At 41.7% G+C, this 20,498-nt stretch overlaps 1 protein-coding gene across 2 annotated transcripts in view; it reads right to left on the reverse strand.

Annotated features, from left to right (window-relative positions):
• EFCC1 (EF-hand and coiled-coil domain containing 1) overlaps positions 1–20,498 on the reverse strand; it is a 277,890-nt gene that overhangs the window by 250,551 nt on the left and 6,841 nt on the right. For both annotated transcript variants that reach the window (XM_073592392.1, XM_073592391.1), the window contains exon 2: positions 16,534–16,934. In XM_073592392.1, the coding sequence (XP_073448493.1) occupies positions 16,534–16,934 (401 nt within the window). The remainder of the gene's footprint in view (positions 1–16,533; positions 16,935–20,498) is intronic.

Below are 20,498 nucleotides of genomic sequence, written 5' to 3' on the forward strand. Positions count from 1 at the left end.
TGTTTTCTCCCCAATTCCAGATCCTAAAAGTTTGGAAGGATCTAAAACTAAAGCCAGGTGACTTGTGGATTGTTAAGAGACATTTATATATAAGGAAATGTTTGGAGACTCAATACAGCATCTATTTCATGTACAGTTTTTGCAAAACTTGAAGGAAAAGTCACCTGGATCCACACCAGACACTGCAAAAATAAAGAAATCTCTGTGTTTGATTTGTTTCCCTCTTGTGATCACAGTCTAGGGTACTTTTTGATTCAATTACTTTAATTGTAAGGGATATATATATTTGAAAAGTAGTTTAGCCATGTTGAAGTCATATTTGTCTTTTGTACGTCTTCCATTTTATGTAGAATTGTCTGTGTTTACATATGCCAACAATTCAGCTAGAAGGCCATTCTGGCCACAGGAGTGTACAGCCAGTACTCTGTAAATATGTCTTATCAATCATTTGTTTTTCACAATGAAAAGTCATTTTGTAATGAAAAAGTTGCTCAGCTATTATTTTCTCCACAATGGAGTTTTTTTTCCTCTTTGGCCAGTACTACCTCCACCTAAGCGTGTGGAGGTTCCAGGTTGAAGGTGATAGCATGTAACGCCCCTTGTTACCATAAACGTACAATTGTAATATTAATGTGATACCTACGTAATCATGTGTATAAAAACCTTCAATTGCGTCATATTAAAGCAGAACAGTTATTTGGAAAGATGCTGAGCGTATCTTTTGTGTCTGTTCCCTACTGCAGTAGTTATTATTAATTTGGAACCACTAATCAATATGATAGAAGTTGCCTATCATCAATTTAACCAAGTCAGTGGTGAAAAATAAAACAGGCGATTTATTAATAGATTTGTAGACTCTAAAAAAATGCATTCAAAAAGAACACTTCAAAACTCACCATGCACTACAGACAGGAGATTGGCCTCTTCCCATAGATATAACAGCTGCCTATCTCCCTATTCCCATAAGATATAATTTTTACACATCATTTCCAAATTGTCTTCCCCTGGCTAACAACTTATCCAAGAGTATTTGCTAAGGTGCTATCGCTAGTAGCTTTCCTAAGGGAAAATAAGAAAATTTTATTATTTTGTTATTTAGACAATATTCTAATATTAAACATGCAGAGACATGTTTTTCTGTCTCACAGAAAAAGTTTGCTTTAGACCCTGGAGAGATTTGGTTGGACAAGAGCATGGACAAGCATGGACATCCCTGCTCAGAATTTATTTGGGAGTACAATTCAGAACACAACCTCTCTTCCTCAAGAGAAGACTCCACTGAAACGAAAGCCACAGCCCCTGAGGGCATTTTCCTTCACAGTCTTGCACTGTCGGGTAGTAATTGAAGCCATGGTATTAGTTTCACCAGTGGTCAAATGGGCACAGTGGAAGATGTGTCCTTTCCACAAAAGGGTTTCTGGACCAGGGGTACACTGAACTGTACACAGAGATCTGCATAACCTCACCAATGACAAGTCAGTGGTGGTGGACAATACAGGAGAACCTGCTAAACTGCCATTTGCTACTTTCAATGAAATGTCTCTATCATAACAGATGCCTGGGAGAGGTGCTGGGGAGCACACTGTTTGGGAAATTAAGCTCAATGATAATTTAAACTTTGGGCAACAGGTGTAGTTCCAAATGTTCTGAAATTGCAGGTGGCATACCAAGACCCCATGGCCTTTAAGCACCTGGTCCATGGCATACCAAGACCCCATGGCCTTTAAGCACCTGGTCCATGGCAAGGCACTGATGCTCGAGATGGACAATACCACTACTGTGGCATAAGTCGGGAGAGGCAGGGGGGCATTCGGAGTCACACATTGTTGAGGGAGGTTTCTCCACTGCTGTCCTGGGCCCCAACCAACCTTAAAAATCTGTCAGTAGTGTATTTCTCAGGCTTTTGGAACACACAATAGGATTATCTCTTGAGGCATTACCTTGACAACAATAAGTGGGAATTGATGCCCAAAGTGTTCTGTCAGAATGTTTGTTGGGGTCTACAGTGGAATTCTTTGTTTTTCCCCAACAGCAACAAATTGCCCATTTTTACACCAGATTTTTATCCCCAGGCAATGGGGTCAGATGCTCATGTCAGTGGAGCTCTCAGAAAGTTTATGCCTTCCCAGCAATTCATCTAGTTCTAGATCTGGATGCTGAGGGCGGTACCTTACTGGTCAAAATGTCCTTGTTTGCCGTTGCTTTATCAGCTGAGTACTTAGGAACCCTATCCCTTACCTCTGAATCTGAACCTACACTGGCAAGGTTTGGTCTTTCACCTGTGTTCCCTTAACCATCCCCTCAGGGCTTAGATATCAAGCTCAGAAGATTTGTGTCTCTGACTTGCTCCTCAAAGGTGGTAGACACCTTGGTAAACTCAAAGAAGCCAAGCACTAATTCTACATATAACAAGATCTGGCAAAAATTCCAGTAGTTCATATTTTAGTCAGGATTCACGGTTTTATCACCACAGGTCATCAACATCCTGAACTTTTAAAAAAAAAGAGGCCCCTGATCTGAAGATATATAGCTATATTTTATTTTTTTATTTATTTCAGGTACTTGTATAGCGCCGTCAATTTATGCAGCGCTTTACATATACATGGTACATTCACATCAGTCTCTACCTTCAAGGAGCTTACAATCTAAGGTCCCTATTTAACATTCATACATACACGTGCCAATTTAGACAGGATACAATTAACCTAACGGCATGTCTTTGGAGTGTGGGAGGAAACCAGGGTACCTGGACTATCAGCCTCTACAAAAGTCCAATGGGCTTGCCAGAAACTAGTCTTGCACTTTTTCAAAGCTGTTTGCCATCCAAGGCCTCCAAGGAGAAAACTCTTGCCCAAACAGAATCTTCCTTTAGTCCTTGACCTCATAGCCTCAGAAAGCTTCACCCCAGACCAATACTGTTTCAGTTGGCACATGTAGCACCCTCTAGTTAGTGTGCTAGAGAGACATAGCATTTTCTGCTAATGTAGGTAAATTGTCAGGCTAGGCTGGCAGCCAAGCCTGTGTGTTTTTCTTCTGGGTCAGGGTTGAGTGACTCAGGCAGAGCTGGTGACTCACGTGCAGCATTACCAACACCTCCCAATTCTTTCAAGAATGTTCTGGTGTTTTCTGGAAAGAAAGGAGGGGAGGAAAGGTGGAGCTGCCTGGGGTATTCTGAGGAGCCCTGACCAATCCCCAACTTGGTTTGGTAGGGGGCAGGCCTCCTTAAATACTCAGGGTCAGCTCGGCTGGGGAGGAGTCATTTGGGAGGAAGCTGGAGATGGAGTGCTAGACTGCCATAGCCTTTGTGGGAGCTCCCCAGTCATGGGGAGGGTGACCTTGGGCCTGGGCTTGGGTTCAGACGGGACCCTCTTAATACACATGGAGGTGTACTGGACAGGTGGCACGGGAGCACTGCCAGGCAAAGTCTCCAGAAGGAACTAGAAGTCGCAGCTAAGAGGGCTGGTGAGTGTCACACAGTTGGGAGGTCTGGGAGGCATGCCTGAGAGGACTGAGAGATTGCAGTCTGGGATGGGTGCAGAGCCAGTGGAGTGGACTGTGGTGGCATGGGCAGTGGAAAGAGGCAGCTGCAGCCAGGAGGGCTGGAAGGGCATGAAGAAGTGGTACTGGGATCAGTAGCCACGTGGACAACTAGCATTGGGACTACCTATATTTTTGCTACACCAAAGGGACTCGGGGTCCCTGCCTGCAAAGGGCATTCACATTAGGCCTGGCTGAGCCAGTGCCAGGCCTGCAAATCAGTGCTAGCTGATCCTGGAACAGCAAGCAAGTGATGTGCTGGAGGTGTTAAGGAGAGATAGTCTGCAAGCAAGTGTTGTGCTGGAGAGAAGAGAGAAGTTGTATATACCAGAGGTATATATCGTTTTTACAATCCCTAACAATTTCTGCAATCAACTGTGCATCTCATAACTACCCTATCCCCAACCAAGTTTAATCCCTTCAATAAAAATACAAAACAAAATGTATGGACTGTTCTGTCTGAGAGTGACTGAAATCGTGTCCCTGGCTGGGCAGGGTGACAGACAGACTAAAATTACCAGCAGCCCCTAAGGGGGTACCGCTACACATATATCAGATAAAAGAGCTTTTCAGGTAGCAGTAACCTCGGCAAGAAGAGTTTTGGAAACTGCAGCTTTAGGTGCTGTATCCTGAAGGAGCCATTCATATTCTGTTTTCCTGAATGACTAGTCCTAGTACCAATGCTAGGTTTTACTTCCATGTTGTCCTCTTCATTAGCCAACAAATAGTCTTACTGATATTCACAGATCAAGGGAATCATCAGATAAGTCAACAAGACTTTGGAAAGACTCTAAGAGACTATGCTGAAGCCACATCATCCTTCAGATTCTCAAATCATTAGTTTGAGGTTTCATCAAGCACAAACAACAGGAAACAAGCCTCAAGTGTCTCAACACTGCTTGGATGCTTAAGAAGATTACTCATATGAGGCAAAGGGCTTACGGTGTCCTAAGAAAGTGACAACACACCCCACCAGGAACTTTTCCACCTCCTAGGTGGCAGCCTTGGTTTTCTCTAGAGACATTCTGCAAGGCAGCCATGTGGTTTTAGTACATACCCTCGTGTTGCTCTACAGTGATAAGCTGGCAACCCTAACAACTGTTGAAAATGTTGAAATGTTTTGTCAACTGTACTGTCTTATAATTAAATCTTTCCCTCCCATGTTCAGTAGTCATTTCCCATTCATATGCTGACATGAAGCTGTCAGGGAACTTGGAAAACTGATGTCCAATACTTATTATTTCTCTTCAATAGCTCAATTGCAGGACAGAGAACCCCACCAGCCCCTCGCCTCCAATATGAGTAGGCTAGTTAAGGAACCTAGGTAGATGCAACATTCGTCTGATGCTGCATCTGTCCCCTCGGCTCTTACAACGAGAACCGAGCGATCAAACACCGCCGATTGCTTGGATCTCAGGGCTCCCTGAGCAGAGAGCTGGTCACTGTCAGCCACCGCTCTCTGCTCACCCCCCCCCCACTTACTGGAGCGCTGGGCTGTGCAGGGGGCAGGAGAGGCCGGCTTAGCCTTCCAGCGACTCGCTGAGAGCCTGAGCTGGATGCCAGTCCAGGCATGTGGGGAATCCCGACTTGATTGTCACAATCTTGCCCGAACCTGGACCGGCTCTTTTACGTCAGCCAACACCGGGCTTCAGCCAACTGTCTGCTAAAAATAGGTCACAGGAGTGCAGAATGAACTGCATTCCTGTGATCCATAGGAGAAGTACAGCCAAATGAGTTTTTGGCTGTACTTCTCCTTTAAGGCTACTTTTACACTGAGACGCTTTACAGATGCTATAGTGCTAAAAATAGTGCCTGCAAATTGCCTATAAAGCGCCACTCTTGTCACTCCAGCGTGAAAGCCCGAGGGCTTTCACACTAGAGCGGTGCGCTTAGGGAATGTTAAAAAAAGTCCTGCAAGCAGCATCTTTGTAGCGCTTTAGGAGCGACGCATACTTCCATTTGACTGCCTAAATAACATTAATGAAAATAAATTGACCATTGACTGTCTGGGAAAATACAATATCTGCAAGACTGCTGCACTTTGCTCAACCTCTTTGGCTTCTGGACCTGTGCATCAGTGGGACTTGGGCGCAGGCAGGAGACAAAGGCCATTAATACTGTCCAAACTAAACTTTCCAGCTTTCCTGAAATGTTCAAGTCTTTTGCTTTGATTATGCTATTACTCACCAGATCTATAACTCTAACCAAATATAAATTTGTGTTTGTTTTAAATTAGTTACAGAGGCTGACTGAAGACCTAACAAACCAATAAACATTTATAGCTCATCAAGGCTGAATAAGGGAACACTTACTATAATACGGTATAAGTAGTTATGAAAATATGAATAGCACTTAGCCTTCAGGAAGTTGTCCCACAAAGACTTTTATTTTGCTGCCGCCAACATGAGCAGAGCGTTATTATCCCAATGATGGATGTTGTTGTGATCCACATAACAAAGCCGTCACAATTCATTCTCACTGAGCCAGGACAAATTGTGAGAAATGTGATGTTAATTACACAAATGAGCAGATGTGACCTGGAAGCTGGGCAACAGACGAAGGCGTGGAGTCAAAGTTGTATTAATCTTCAGATACGCAACATATGGTCTATGTACAGTGTGTGAATGTGATCTGGCAATCACATTTATTATAAGCTAATGTGGCAGCGAAAACAAATGATGGTCACTAATAAATTCAATATACCTGAAGTGCTTTATCATGGGACTTCTGCTCCATGCTATGGTGATATGATGCTCATGGGGGAATTGTGGGGTTGAGATAATACCCAATTGAAAATGTAACTTATCTAAATGTAGAAGCCCATCTATACATAGGGGCATGTTTAAGGCTTGATTCACACCTAAAGTATTCAGTTTGCTTTTGATCTGTTTCTGCTTTTTGCGGTGCATTTTGCATTTATTACACATTCTTCACACTTTTCGTCTTGCATTTTTTTAAGCTTTTTTCTTTTTTGCCCAATTTGCAGATTAAAAAATGAAAACTGCAAATTGTGGCAAAATGGCGGTAAAATCATGGCAAAAACACACTATATGCTTTTCTGCAGCTTCTGCATTGAAGTCTACTGAACCAAAGACGCACCGTTTTGTGTTTGAAAAAAGCATGGGTGTGAACGTGTCCCATAGGAAACCAGGTTTTGTTTTTTGTTTTTGTTTTTTTGTAAATTTCTTTTTATTAATTTTTGCATAGTACAAAAAGAGAAATAAAATAAAAACAACATAAACATCATAACAACATCCCCCCCCCCCCCAATCCAGGTTCACCACTCTGCGGGAAAATCCGCCCTTCCGGATGCAAGGTCCCCAGACCAATAGGGGTACACATATCAACATCATAATAAAGACATTAATAAAGCAACCGTACAGTACTCATAGTAATGAGTTCAGCAATCATCTCTACATGCAGCCATTGTAACAGCAGCCAGTCCCCGAATAATCCCAGTGGAATGCAGGAACTACAGAGCCCTATACTCCAATATGCAGGCCCAGGCAGACCTCCCCTTCCAGCTTAGTGAAGTCTATATAGTCATTAGGCTACAGAAAAATCACTGTCCAACCAAATCTTCCAAACTTTGTCAAATTTCTTTGGGCATCCTCTGCTCAGGTATGTTCCTCTATAGAATGGAATCACTCTTACAAGCCCTTTCCAGTATGACAGTGAGGGCGTCACAGGTTTTTTTCAAACAAAGGATCGGTGCCTTACGCGCATAAAACAATAACAAGCTAAGTAAGGTACGTTGAGCCCTAGTAGGTGCCAAGCCCTCCACCAAGCTAAGTAAGCATCTCGCCACCATCAAGGGTATAGATGTAATCTCCATTATACAGCGCCCAACATCAGACCAAAACTCCTTGACCACCTGGCAATGCCAAAATACATGACTAAAATTGGCTGGGGACAGTGAGCAGTGCCAACATTCGGCCACTGTACCTGGGTAAATTTTAGATAACTTTGCTGGGGTGTAATATATCCTGTGCAGGAATTTAAATTGAATTAATCGATCTCTAGCGGACACTAAATGAGTAAAGGGAACGCTCCACATAGGAAACCATGTTGAATGGACTGTAGTGCATTTCTGCAAAAAGCACCAAAAAACGCATAGGTGTGAACCAAGCCTTAAGGACGAAGGGCTTTTGGAATATTTTCTTTTTACCTGGTGTTGAGTAATTCACTTTTAGGTCATCACAGAGGACAAGGAGGCACTCTTTACGTCTGGAGGAAAAGAGATTTAATCTCCAAATACAGAAAGGCTTCTTTACAGTAAGAGTTGTGAAAATGTGGAATAGACTCCCTTAAGAGCTGGTTCTGGCTAGCTCAGTAGATTGATTTAAGAAAGGCCTGGGTTCTTTCCTAGATACACATAATATAACTGGATACTAATATTTACAGGTAAAGTTGATCCAGGGAATATCGGAAGGAATTTTTTCCCCTGCTGGAGCAAACTGGATTATTATTATTTATTATTATACAGGATTTATATAGCGCCAACAGTTTACGTAGCGCTTTACAACTTGAGGGTAGACAGTACAAATACAATACACTTTGATACAGTAGGAATCAGAGGGCCCTGCTCCTTAGAGCTTACAATCTAAGAGATCATTCTTTATTGGGTTTTTTTGCCTTCCTCTGGGTCAACTGTGGAAATAGGATTGTGTATATAGGATTGTATAATTTTTTTCCCCTTCTACTGATTGAACTGGATGGACTTGTGTCTTTAAAGCCCAACTAAAGCCTCACATGTTTTGATCTCTTTATAGTCCTGTATCCCCACATGTAATGATTCGTGACTGATTTTTATTTTAAGGAGGTTTTAAAATGTCTCTCAGCATAAAATGATTCTCCTCTAACATTACAGTGCTCTGTGCTAGCAGCCATGTGTAACAGCCCCAACCTTTAGCACAAGATCCAGAATGATGATTACCAAATTCAAATTTTGGTAATTTCCTGTTGAATTGGCTAAAATTTGGTCCATGGCTGAACCTTCTGACACCACCTATCACAACAAAGTTTGATCTGAAGTTCTAAGCTGTGTAGAAAAATTGTTGCTTGAACAGTGACTTCAACCAAACACCTGCAATCATTCTTCGGGAGGTCTAACAGCCAGGGGTGCAGGTTGTCAGAATTCAATAGCCAGCAGGAGATATTTCTCTGTCTACATTGTTTAAATACATGAATAAGTGAATGTACTATAAACATTTAAAGTGAAACTACAGCAAAAAATTGCTAAGAGGAGGGAAGAGTTAATAACGGGATAAACGGGGAAAGCTAACTTTATTTTAACACTTGCAATTTTGGTTTGACTGACGTGTAGATCAATGGACAAGTCTTTGGTCTGCACATAAGCACTAACAAAATACACTCTATCAATTGCAACTTTGTAACAATGCATTTGTGAATGAAGCCTGCTTGCAGGCTCAATTTACACAGGAGCTGGGCAAACTACACTGGGCATTGTGATGACATAGCAATTAAAGAACAGGGCAGCAGTTACAAAAAATGCACTGATTCAAAACTACATCACAACACTCTAGCGGCATAAGAGGCAAAGAAAAATCTGAACAGGGACACAGACAACAATAACAATTTGTCAGAGGATTTAACCCTTTCTCACTTCCAAAACTAAAGAAATGGTGTGGTAGCTGGAATAACACTTTAAGCTGATAAATAAATTGTTCACAAATTTATAGAATGGAACAAAAAAAATGTCTAAATGCTGTTTGAAGAGATAGACAAAGACTATCAGTAATAAGACATCCTTCTATTGCAAGCAAGATGGGATTAACTTTGTGCAATACACAAGGGTCCCAGGTGGTAGAAGGGAATCAGATCTTCCTTGATGGTAAAAGCATCCGAAAAGACAGTAGGTTTACATCAAAGTGTTGTGTCTATCAAATCACAAAACAATATACAAGAAAGAAGTACATTACTGATGAAGGAAGAAACCATAGCCAAGACATCTGCAAGCCATGTACAGTGCCTTGCAAAAGTATTCACCCCCTTGGCATTTTTTTTCATGTTTTTTCGCCTCACAACCTGGAATTAACGTGGATTGTTTGAGGATTATTTTGCATCATTTAATTTACAGAACATGCCCACAATTTTTTTTTTTATTGTGAAGCAAACAACAAATGGGACAAAAAAACAGAAGAAGTCAATGTGCATAACTATTCACCCCCCTAAAGTCAATACTTTGTAGAGAGATTGTCACATCTTACCACTAGGATTTTTGCCCATTCCTCCTTGCAAAACTGCTCCAGCTCCTTCAAGTTGGATGGTTTGCACTTGTGAACAGCAATCTTTAAGTCTGATCACAGATTTTCTTTTGGATTGAGGTCTGGGCTTTGACTAGCTCATTCCAACACATTTACATGTTTCCGTTAAACATGTGTGTCCTATGTACAGATACTCCAGTCTCTGCTATGGAACTCTGCAGCTCCTCCAGGGTTACCTTAGGTTTCTGTGCTGCCTCTCTGATTAATGCCCTTCTTGCCCGGTCCGTGAGTTTTGGTGTGCGGCCGTATCTTGCCAGGTTTGCTGCTGTGCCATGTTCTTTCCATTTGGTTATGATAGATTTGATGGTGCTCCTAGGGATCATCAAAGATTTGGATATTTTTTTTATAACCTAACCCTGACTTGTACTTCTCAACAACATTGTTCCCTACGTGTTTGGAGAGTTCCTTGGTCTTCATGGCAGTGTTTGGTTAGTGGTGCTTCTTGCTTAGGTGTTGCAGCCTCTGGGGCCTTTCAAAAAGGTGTGTATATGTAATGACAGATCATGTGACAATTAAATTGCACACAGGTGGACATCATTTCACTTATTATGTGACTTCTGCAGGTAATTGGTTGCACCAGAGCTTTTTATGGGCTTCATGACAAGCAAGGGGGTGAATACATACGCACATGCCACTTATCAGTTTTTTATTTCTGAAAAAGAGCTTTATGTATATATTTTTCTAATTTTACTTCACCAACTTAGACTATTGTGTTCTGATCCATCACATATAATTCAGATTAAAAAAAACATTGAACTAAAGTCTGTAATGTAACTTAATAGGTGAAAAGCCAAGGGGGTGAATACTTTTGCAAGGCACTGTAAAATTGTAATTTTGTTATCATGATAAGTATAACTGTACTTGATACATTTTTTGTCAATTTTAAGTAATATTTGGAATATGTATCCATTTTTTTAACATATGCTAGAGTGGCACGATTAATCGTTAAAGAATCAAAATCACGATTCTACCCCCCTCCCGATCTTAAAACAGCATTTTCCCAATTCTATGTGTAGAGTTCTCTGCTCACTTCTGACAGCTGACAAAAAATAAAATCCAGGCAGCCTGCCAAGTTTTTCTCAACATTGCGGATAACTATAAACAAAGTAACATTTCGTTCTTAGATCAAAGGGATGTACTTCGGTCTGTAAATGAGGTCAGTTTAACCACTTAACCACTTGCCGACCAGCTCCTGTACATATACGGTGGCAGGTTGGCTCTCCTGCGCAACTCGCCGTAATTGTATGGCGGCTCCTTTAAGAGCCAAAGCAGGTGCGCGCCTGCCACCAGAGGCATGTGCATCCGCTGCACGTCGGGGGACCTGATGCGTGCGGCTGGCGGGCGCGATCGCCACCGGCCACCTGCGATCGCGGACAGGAGAGCTAGAACAGGGATTTGTGTATGTAAACACACAAATCCTCCTTCCGACAGGGGAGTAGAGACAGATCTGCTGTTTGCAGTAATTGCGAACAGTGATATGTCTCCTCCCCCAGTCAGTCCTATCCCCATACAGTTAGAAACACTAACTAGGGAACACATTTAACCTCTTGATCGCCCCCTAGTGTTAACCCCTTCCCTACCAGTAACATTTACACAGTAATCAGTGCATTTTTACAGCACTGATCGCTGTAGAAATGTCAATATTCCCAAAAATGTGTCAAAAGTGTCCGATCTGTCCGCCGCAATGTCGCAGTCCCGCTAAAAATTGCAGATCACTGCCATTACTAGTAAAAAAAAAAAAAGCCATAAAAATGCCATAAATCTATCCCCTATTTTGTAGACGCCATAACTTTTGCGCAAACCGATCAATATACGCTTATTGGGATTTTTTTCACCAAAAATATGTAGAAGAATACATATTGGCCTAAACTGATGAAGAAATTTGTTTTTTAAATTTTTTTAGGGGATATTTATTATGGCTAAAAGTAAAAAATATATATTTTTTTTTTCAAAATTGTTATAGCGCAAAAAATAAAACCGCAGAGATGAGCAAATACCACCAAAAGACGGCTCTATTTGTGGGAAAAAAGGACATCAATTTTGTTTGGGTACAGCATCGCATGACTGCACAATTGCCAGTTAAAGCGACGTATCGCAAAAAATGGGCTGGTCATTAAGGGGGCAAATCCTTTCGGGGCTGAAGTGGTTAAAGACTAAACCTTTTTCTGACACTTGTTGTTTACAAGTTAAAATCAGTATTTTTTTGCTAAAAAATTACTTAGAACCACCAAACATTATATATTTTATCAGAGACCCTAGAGAATAAAATAGCAGTTGTTGCAATATTTTATGTCACACTATACTTGCGCAGCGGTCTTTCAAACTTTCAAACGAAATTTTTTGGGGAAAAATACACTTTAAAGTGGAGGGCCACCCTAAAAAAAAAATTGCATGAAAAATCCTAAAAAAAAAAATGTAAAAAACATTTGAAAAAAAAAAAAAAAAGTTTAAACTTACCTAAACCCTTGTTGCTAGGCAGTCCTCCTAATCTGCCTCTTCCTATTCCGCGGCGTGTTCTGCTCCTCGGTGAGCGGCCCCATTGTCTTCTGGGAACTGTGTGTGTTCCCAGAACACCACAGGGCCATTCACAGAGTGCCACGCCGCTCGCGCCTGCGCAGTAGCAACCTGGCAGTGAAGCCGCAAGGCTCCACTGCCTGTTTCCCTTAATTAGGATGGCGATGCCGGGACCCGAGACCAAGGGACGGGTCGGCCTCGGGCAGCCGACATCGCGGGCACCCAGGACAGGTAAGTACTTATTTAAAGTGAGCAGCTACAGTGTTTGTTTTTTTTTTTCAGGGAATCCCGCTTTAATGAGTTTTAAAAAAACAAAACAGTAAAGTTAGCCCAATTTTTTTGTATAATGTGAAAGATGTTACACCGCGAGTATCATGAGAGAATCATGATCTTTTTTCTAAGCAAAAAAATTGTGATTCTCATTTTAGCCAGAATCGTGCAACTCTAACATATGCCTATCTTTTATGAAGTTTTTGGGTTCATGTTTCAAAGCAAAAGCATTTCTTGTAGCTCATAGCAGTCAATCAGGAGCGATTTTTGTCAGGATCAAATAATGTCTTCTGATCTATAGGAGACCCGAGTGGCCGACCTATCAATTTCTCCCAGTAATAAGCCAGACTTCCTTCATCCATGTCCTGTCCTTCTCTATTCAAATAAACCTGTAAGATTATTCATACCAATTGATGTGAAAACCTGCTGCACAAAAAACTGCAGCCTGCATGAATTGTAGGGTGGAACATTATATATGCCGATATGTCTATGCAATTTGTTACTTCTCTGGCTATCTGTATCAGACATAACAAGACACAAATGAAAATCTAGCTATATTATTGCTACAGCTATGTAATCAGAAATACTGATAAATATGTCAGGGACATAATTGGAACTAAGGCTCGGTTCACAATGCAGCGATGCGGGAACCCTGTGAATCCACTGCAGGTTCCCGCATCACATGACTCCCGCACTGCCCTATGCGAACTGCTGGGAGTGTCAATTAAATGTTAATGACACCCCCAAATCAGTTCGCATATCGCAGTGCGATCTGCAAATTCGGACAGGAATCGGATTGCATGGGTGTGAACACCCATGCGATCCGTTCCTGCTGAGGACCAAAAAAAGGGTCCTGTGCGAGTTTGGGCCGAATGCGACACAAATTCAGCCATTCTATCTGTAAGGCTGAATTCACATTGCACAGACATCGCATGTGTTTTACACTGCAGTACTGTGCGAATCATATGCGATCTTGCGCTACGCAGCAGTGTGAACCGGCCCTAACTTTAAGGTGATTGTAAAGGTTCGTTTTTTTTTTTATATTTAAATAACAAACATGTCATACTTACCTGCTCTGTGTAGCTCGTTTTGCACAGTGGCCCTGAACATGCTCTTCTGGGGTCCCTCAGCGGCTTTCGCGGCTCCTCCCCACATCAGATAACCCCCTAGGAGAAGCGCTCTCCCGGGGGGGGAGTTACCTTGCGGGCACGCTCCCGAGTGCAGTATTTGCGACCACAGACATGAATGCCGGACTCAGTCGGACCATGGATTTGATTGACAGCAGCAGGAGGCAATGGCTGAGCTGCTATCAATCTATCCAATCAGGACACGAGACACCAGCTAGAGCTGGTGTGCTTGTCCCCGAGGAGAAAAAGACCTGGTTCAGGTAAGTAAAACGAGGGCTCTGGGGGGCTGCAGCATGAGAGAAGGTTTTTCACCTTAATGCATAGAATGCATTAAAGTGGAGTTCCACCCAAAAATTGAACTTCCACTTTAAGGGAGGTGACCCCCTGACATTCCACATTTGGCATGTAATTTTTTTCAGGGGGGAGCCGGTACCCTCTTTTCAAAGGGTCCCAGCTCCCACTTCCTCCCGGCGCACCGCAACACCGGAAGGGAGATCACCTCTCCCCCCTCCCTCTCGGCAATCATCTGGGACACGTCACAGGTCCAAGGTGATTGCCCGGCCAGTCACGGTGCGCGGCACGGCTCGCGCATGCGCAGTGGGTGCCCAGCTGTGAAGCCACATCCAGGCGCCCACAGTTACAATGCCGGCAACGCAGAGAGGAGGGGGAGACGAGCGGGGCTTCATTTTCCCGCATCTCTGGACCCCGGACAGGTAAGTGTCCGATTATTAAAAGTCAGCAGCTGCAGTATTTGTAGCTGCTGACTTTTATTTTTTTTAAGCAGAACTTCCCTTTAAGGTGAAAAACCATGAGGGTTTACAACCCCTTTAAGAATGTACAATAATACACATATATATATACTTTATGAAGAGGTGTATTAATTACTAACAGGTGTTATTAAGGGTGACAAACATTTGTCTTTAAGCAATTCAATGAAAGTGGGTTTGTCTTTAATGATGACAATGGGTGGACATTTTTCTATTGATTTCTATTGGTGTAATGTTGTAAATATCGCTTGGTCATATTCTGACAATATATTTTATTTAAGAGACTGAACCAGGAAATAAAAGACGAGTGATGTATTATTCTGTGTCCGTGTTTTGAAGCCAGTCTACATTGCTCCCCGCAGGGCTCTGTGTGTGTGTCTGGGAGTGAGGAACGGAGAGTGCCGTCACAGGTTAGTATAGCAGTAATATATAGGGAGTACATCCTTAATGATAGAAAGGTACTATTAGCTTGCTGTAAGTCAGGTTAGAGTATCTTTTGTTTAGTTGTCCTACATGAAGGATTATTATTATTATTCAGGATTTATATAGCGCCAACAGTTTACGCAGCGCTTTACAATATAAAAGGGAGACAATACAGTTATAATACAAAAAAATACAAGAGGATTAAGAGGGCCCTGCTCAGAAGAGCTTACAATCTAATAGGGTGGGGCAGGTGGTACAAAAGGTTGTAACTGTGGGGAATGAGCTGGTGGAAGTGGTAGGAGATTAGTTGGAGACGTGATAGGCTTTCCTGAAGAGATGAGTTTTCAGGGATCGCCTGAAGGTAGCAAGAGTAGGGGATAGCCAGATAGATGGAGGTAGCGAGTTCCAGAGGATGGGAGAGGCTCTGGAGAAATCCTGGAGACGAGCATGGGAGGAGGAGTTGAGAGAGCTTGAAAGCAGGAGAGGAGTGGAGAGGTCGATTTGGATGATATTTGGAGACAAGATTAGTGATGTAGCTCGGGGCAGAGTTGTGAATGGCTTTGTATGTTGTGGTTAGTATTTTGAAATGAATTTGCTGGGTGATTGGGAGCCAGTGTAGGGATTGGAGTAGAGGGTTGGCAGACACTGAGCGGTTGGTAAGGTGGATAAGTCTGGCAGCAGCATTCATGATAGACTGAAGAGGGGATAGCCTATGGAGAGGTAAGCCAATGAGAAGGGAGTTGCAATAGTCAAGGCGAGAGATAACAAGTGAGTGAATGAAGAGCTTGGTGGTTTCATTTGTTAAAAAGGGGCGAATATTAGAGATGTTAGGGAGGTGAATTCTACAAACGTTTGACACACGATTGGATTTGAGGCTGAAATGACAAGTCAGAGTCTAGGATTACACCTAGTACCCTGGCGTGAGGGGAGGGACTGATGGTTGCATTGTTGATTTTGATGGAAAAGTCATGGAGGGGGGCACGGGCGGGGGGGAATATTAATAGCTCAGTTTTAGAGAGATTTAGTTTAAGGAAGTGGTGCGACATCCAGGATAATAGAAAATCACACAATACTACATTTGCTCAGGACGTGTGTATAGATTTGGCTTGCCTTCACTTAGTGCCCTGTTAACGACATCACAGGTATGTAGATACTTTTTCTGAGACGCTGGATTTAATCCTATTTAAAGAGGACAAATGTCTGTGTAATACCTCTCCTTGTATATAGCTATAATTTACAGATTCATTTTAGTCATCATGCCCCTGGCAGGAATCTGCAGCAGATAAAACAGTTATTGATTTCTTACTTTTGCTTGAAAATGTGTTAACTCCCAAAGGCACATAGACTGAGAAATCATTAATAATAGTTCTTAATTGAGGTGCTGAACAGCCTACTGATTTTTGCCAGTGGCAGTTTTGTCTTTTCTTTGATGCCTATAAAATTACCAGCTTGAGTTTGTGTTCAGTAATAGCAGGAAAAGCACTATTTGCAATACTGCTGTGATATAGAAAGCTTATGGCTGGAAAAGGCTTTGGTGGGTTCTTTATTAGCATATTTCATGTTGTGAGTCACTTATTACATACTTATTATTGAAATTGGCTCACTTACCTGTAATGCTGTAGTTCAGTCTCCAGCTGATCTACACGCATCTGGAGATAAGGAACCTCATTTGATTTTTCTTCCAAGTCCTTCACTTTTCCATAACATGCCAACAATGCTTGTCGAGCATCTGCTGTTTTCTTTCTTGTCTCCACCTGTTCTTTCTTTAGTCGTTGGTTACATTCCTCTAAATAAATTAGGACATTCTGAGTTTTGCTCAGTTCTTCTTCCAAGTCTTTGTTCATTTTTATAACTTCCTCCAACTGTTCATCTCTGGAGCTCTGGATCAGGTTGATCTCTCTCTGGACACATCTTGTTGTTACAGTGTAACTTTGGGACAACACTCGCCTGTTGGAGATAGTTGAGATGTCTTCAGTTTTCTGTGAAGCAAGATTTCTGCGTAGACCAACCTATAAAATACATAAAATAAAACTAGCTGTTCAGTATAGGAAACGTGATTCACACCAAAACACATATAGAGTTTACTAAGAGGCAGATATCATAAATAAAGTATTGAGTACAATTTACCACTAGGAAAATATAAATATGAGGGTTATAAATTTCCAATAGCAACTAAATCTAGAGCAGGAGTCTCCAAACTTTCTAAAGAAAGGGCCAGTTTACTGACCTTCAGACTTTGGGGGGGGGGGCTGGACTGTGGCAATTTGGAGTACAAAATGTCCCCCCATCATTGGTGTAACTGGGAGAAATTGTGCCCCATCATTGGTGTCATTGGGCCCCATTGTTGGTGTCACTGGGAGGAACAGTACCCCATCATTGATGTCATGGGTAGAAATTGTGCCCCATCATTGGTGTTATTGGGAGGAACTGTGCCCCAACATTGATGTCATTGGTAGGAATTGTGCACCATCAATGGTGTTTTTGGGAGAAATGATGCCCTTCATTGGTTTCTGTGAAAACAATAGTGCCCCAAAGGCCAGATAAAAGCAAGTAAAGGGCCACAGCTTGTAGACCACTGATATAGAGGATTCAATTTTCTACTAAAAACATTATTATAGGACAGCCATTCTCAACCTTGGGTCTGTGGAACCATAGGGTTCCCCCAGAGTTTGCTAGGGGTTCCTTCAGCAGTGGCTGATTGACCTTCCATCTGATAGCGCCTGCAATGTTCCTGCGCTAGCACCATTTAGTACAGCCACAACACCAGTGATTTTATTAGTTGTCTGTAAGGGTGGTATTTTCCCACTAACCACCACTTTCTTTTCACTAGAATAGGACACCAATGAAATGAAGCATTCTTTCAACCGACCTTCAATGTAAGCGGCATTAATCTTCTGACAGAACATAGATATAAGAAGGCCATTTCTCGCTGACCATAATGTAAGGGGGGTACTTTTCTACTCACCACCAATGTAGCCTTTTCTACTAATCACCAAATGTAAGGAAACCCTTAAATGAACACCAATGTTTTATTAATGAAAGCACACCACAATGCAACATTTCGAGGTTACACAGGACTCCTTCAGTAGTCCAGTCATTGGTCGCTGCAGCACTATTTTATAGAGGGCAGTGGCTCTGTAGTCCTCAGGCATAGTTGAGAACAATGTAACTGATAACAGACAGCACAGGCAAAGAGTACAGTACAGCACACATAATTTCTGGAAAGATCAACTTATTTTCCTAACTTACCATACAGGTATAACAAAACACTTTAATAGTCTACCCACCATGGCCAAAAAGGACCAAATGAAATAGGTATATTGTTACATACATATACATAAATATGTTTTTTGGAAAAATGATATTTTCTTTTTTCTCTCTACATATGTTTTTTGAAAATGTGCATTTCAGTATATTTTTGTTCTAGTCCTTTGATTTTCTCTTTATTTCTTATTCTACTTACCCATCTGGTAAACAGCTTTATAAGTTTCCACAATGGTAGAGGTCTGACTATGATTAATACCCCTGCTCTCTAAGAACACCATATTTCACTATGAAATGCCTACCATATGTAACTCATGGTCTTTTGGTCTTACATTTAATGCAGCTGCCCCCATAGCAGCTAAAATGCCACATTATATAGGACTGAAATCAGTCTACACTAAGAGTTTATTAAATCCAGATGTGACTGCTGAATAGCAGTGCTGATTTCGGGGGTCAACAAGCTGAGGGTTTATCAATGAAAATAAAAAAATTACACTGCCGCTCATACTTTTATGATTTAACTCATTCAAATTACAGTTGAAGAATGGATGACCTCTTCAATTCTATCAAAAGCAGATACCATGCTATGCCAGGGCATGTGAAGTGAGAAAGTCACATCTGCTCTTTAAACAAAAATTTGAAAGCACACATAAATAAATTAATTTCTTTTTTTTCAGTTAATGTTGGCCTGAAAAGCAACTTTCAAAGAAAAAACGGGCTGAGCGGTATCATCGCACCACCTCCCATTGCTGCTGTACATCTAACAGGACGAGCTATCTGTGGTCATCCGGCCGGTGCCACAGTCTGTTCTTCCGTCTGATGATGCTGATTGTCTGATGATACTGATTATCTCATTTTACATGTGAGTGTTTATATATTTTTTTATAATAAATTACAACCGGATTTTACACTATGGGAGCCCTCCCTTTCTTCTTTCCTATGATAATAATGCCTTGCTGAGGGCTGAGCCCCCTTCCTGTGGACCCATCCATCTTCAATTCAGCACCTGATGCTCCTTCCAGTTTCCATCTCCATCCCTGTTCCTGGATAGTTCGGATTACTAGGATCTCAAAAGCCCTTTAGACCCTCTGTAATGGGGGGTCATGGGGTTCTGGTAAGCGGCCAGGCTCTTACTGTCGGTGGTGGTCCCACATATCTGAGGCTCCATGTGGTTGAAAAACCCGTGATTGCTATTTTCACTTTCTTTGGGTTCTTCTCATGGACTATTTTTTTAAAAAAATTTTTCCATTCACAAATGACTTTTTAATACGTTTATTTTTGTTTGGACTTTATTTTCCACATTTGTTTGTATTGATTAAGATACACTATTGCACGTATGGTTATGTATTTATTTACACAGGTTGCATTTAGTGTTTTTTGGTGTGACTAAACAGCCACACATTTACCAATTTATATAGCGCGAATCATTTCATTTTTTCTACTTATGTTATGTGTTTGTGTCACATTTAGATTTCGCTGCTCCTTTTCACATTTTAGATATTTTGAAGCGCAATTATTTTTTTTCCTTTTTTTCTGCCAAAGAAAAAATGTATACTTTTTTTGGCAGAAGTAGTGCCCTGCAGCTTGTTAGCTGTCAATCAATGCAGAAAGTTTGGAGTTTAAATGATACTCTTTATTGGCTAACTTACTTTATTATGTCCCTTTCATATGAGCGCCCTCCATTTCTTCTCAACAGAGGAGCTCCGTTCTGGAGGATGGAATAGAAAAAGTGAACACATTGGGGGTTATTTATGAAAGGCAAATCCACTTTGCACTGCAAGTGCACTTGGAAGTGTAGTCACTTTAAATCTGAGGGGCAGATCTGAAATGAGAGGAAGCTCTGCTGATTTTATCATCCAATCATGTGCAAGCTAAAATGCTGTTTTTTTATTCTCCTTGTATGTCCCCCTCGGATCTACAGCCACTGCACTGCCAAGTGTACTTTCAGTGCACAGTGGATTTTCCTTTAGTAAATAACCCCCATTGAATCCCTATGGGTGACTGGATGTAAGCAGATGTGCATTCCTTATATCAGCCCACATCCAGTTAGAAGTGGGCCTGGACACAATCTTTTTCCATTAAGTCCAATATACCCGAATGGACCCAGATTCGGGTAGATAAAGGTGGATGCACATCAGCTTACATCCAGCCGCTTAAAGGGGTACATTGCAGTCTATTCTGTAATCATGGGTTAAAAATGGACGGGAGACATGCCTGTGTGCAAGGGGCCTTAAAGATGTAAACTTTTGGGACCCGTTAGTTTTCTTCCTTAGGCATTGTCTAATGCCCAAGGAAGGAATGTCAAGAGT

Source organism: Aquarana catesbeiana, linkage group LG07 (assembly GCF_042186555.1).
Source record: "Aquarana catesbeiana isolate 2022-GZ linkage group LG07, ASM4218655v1, whole genome shotgun sequence".
Lineage (NCBI taxonomy): Eukaryota > Metazoa > Chordata > Amphibia > Anura > Ranidae > Aquarana > Aquarana catesbeiana.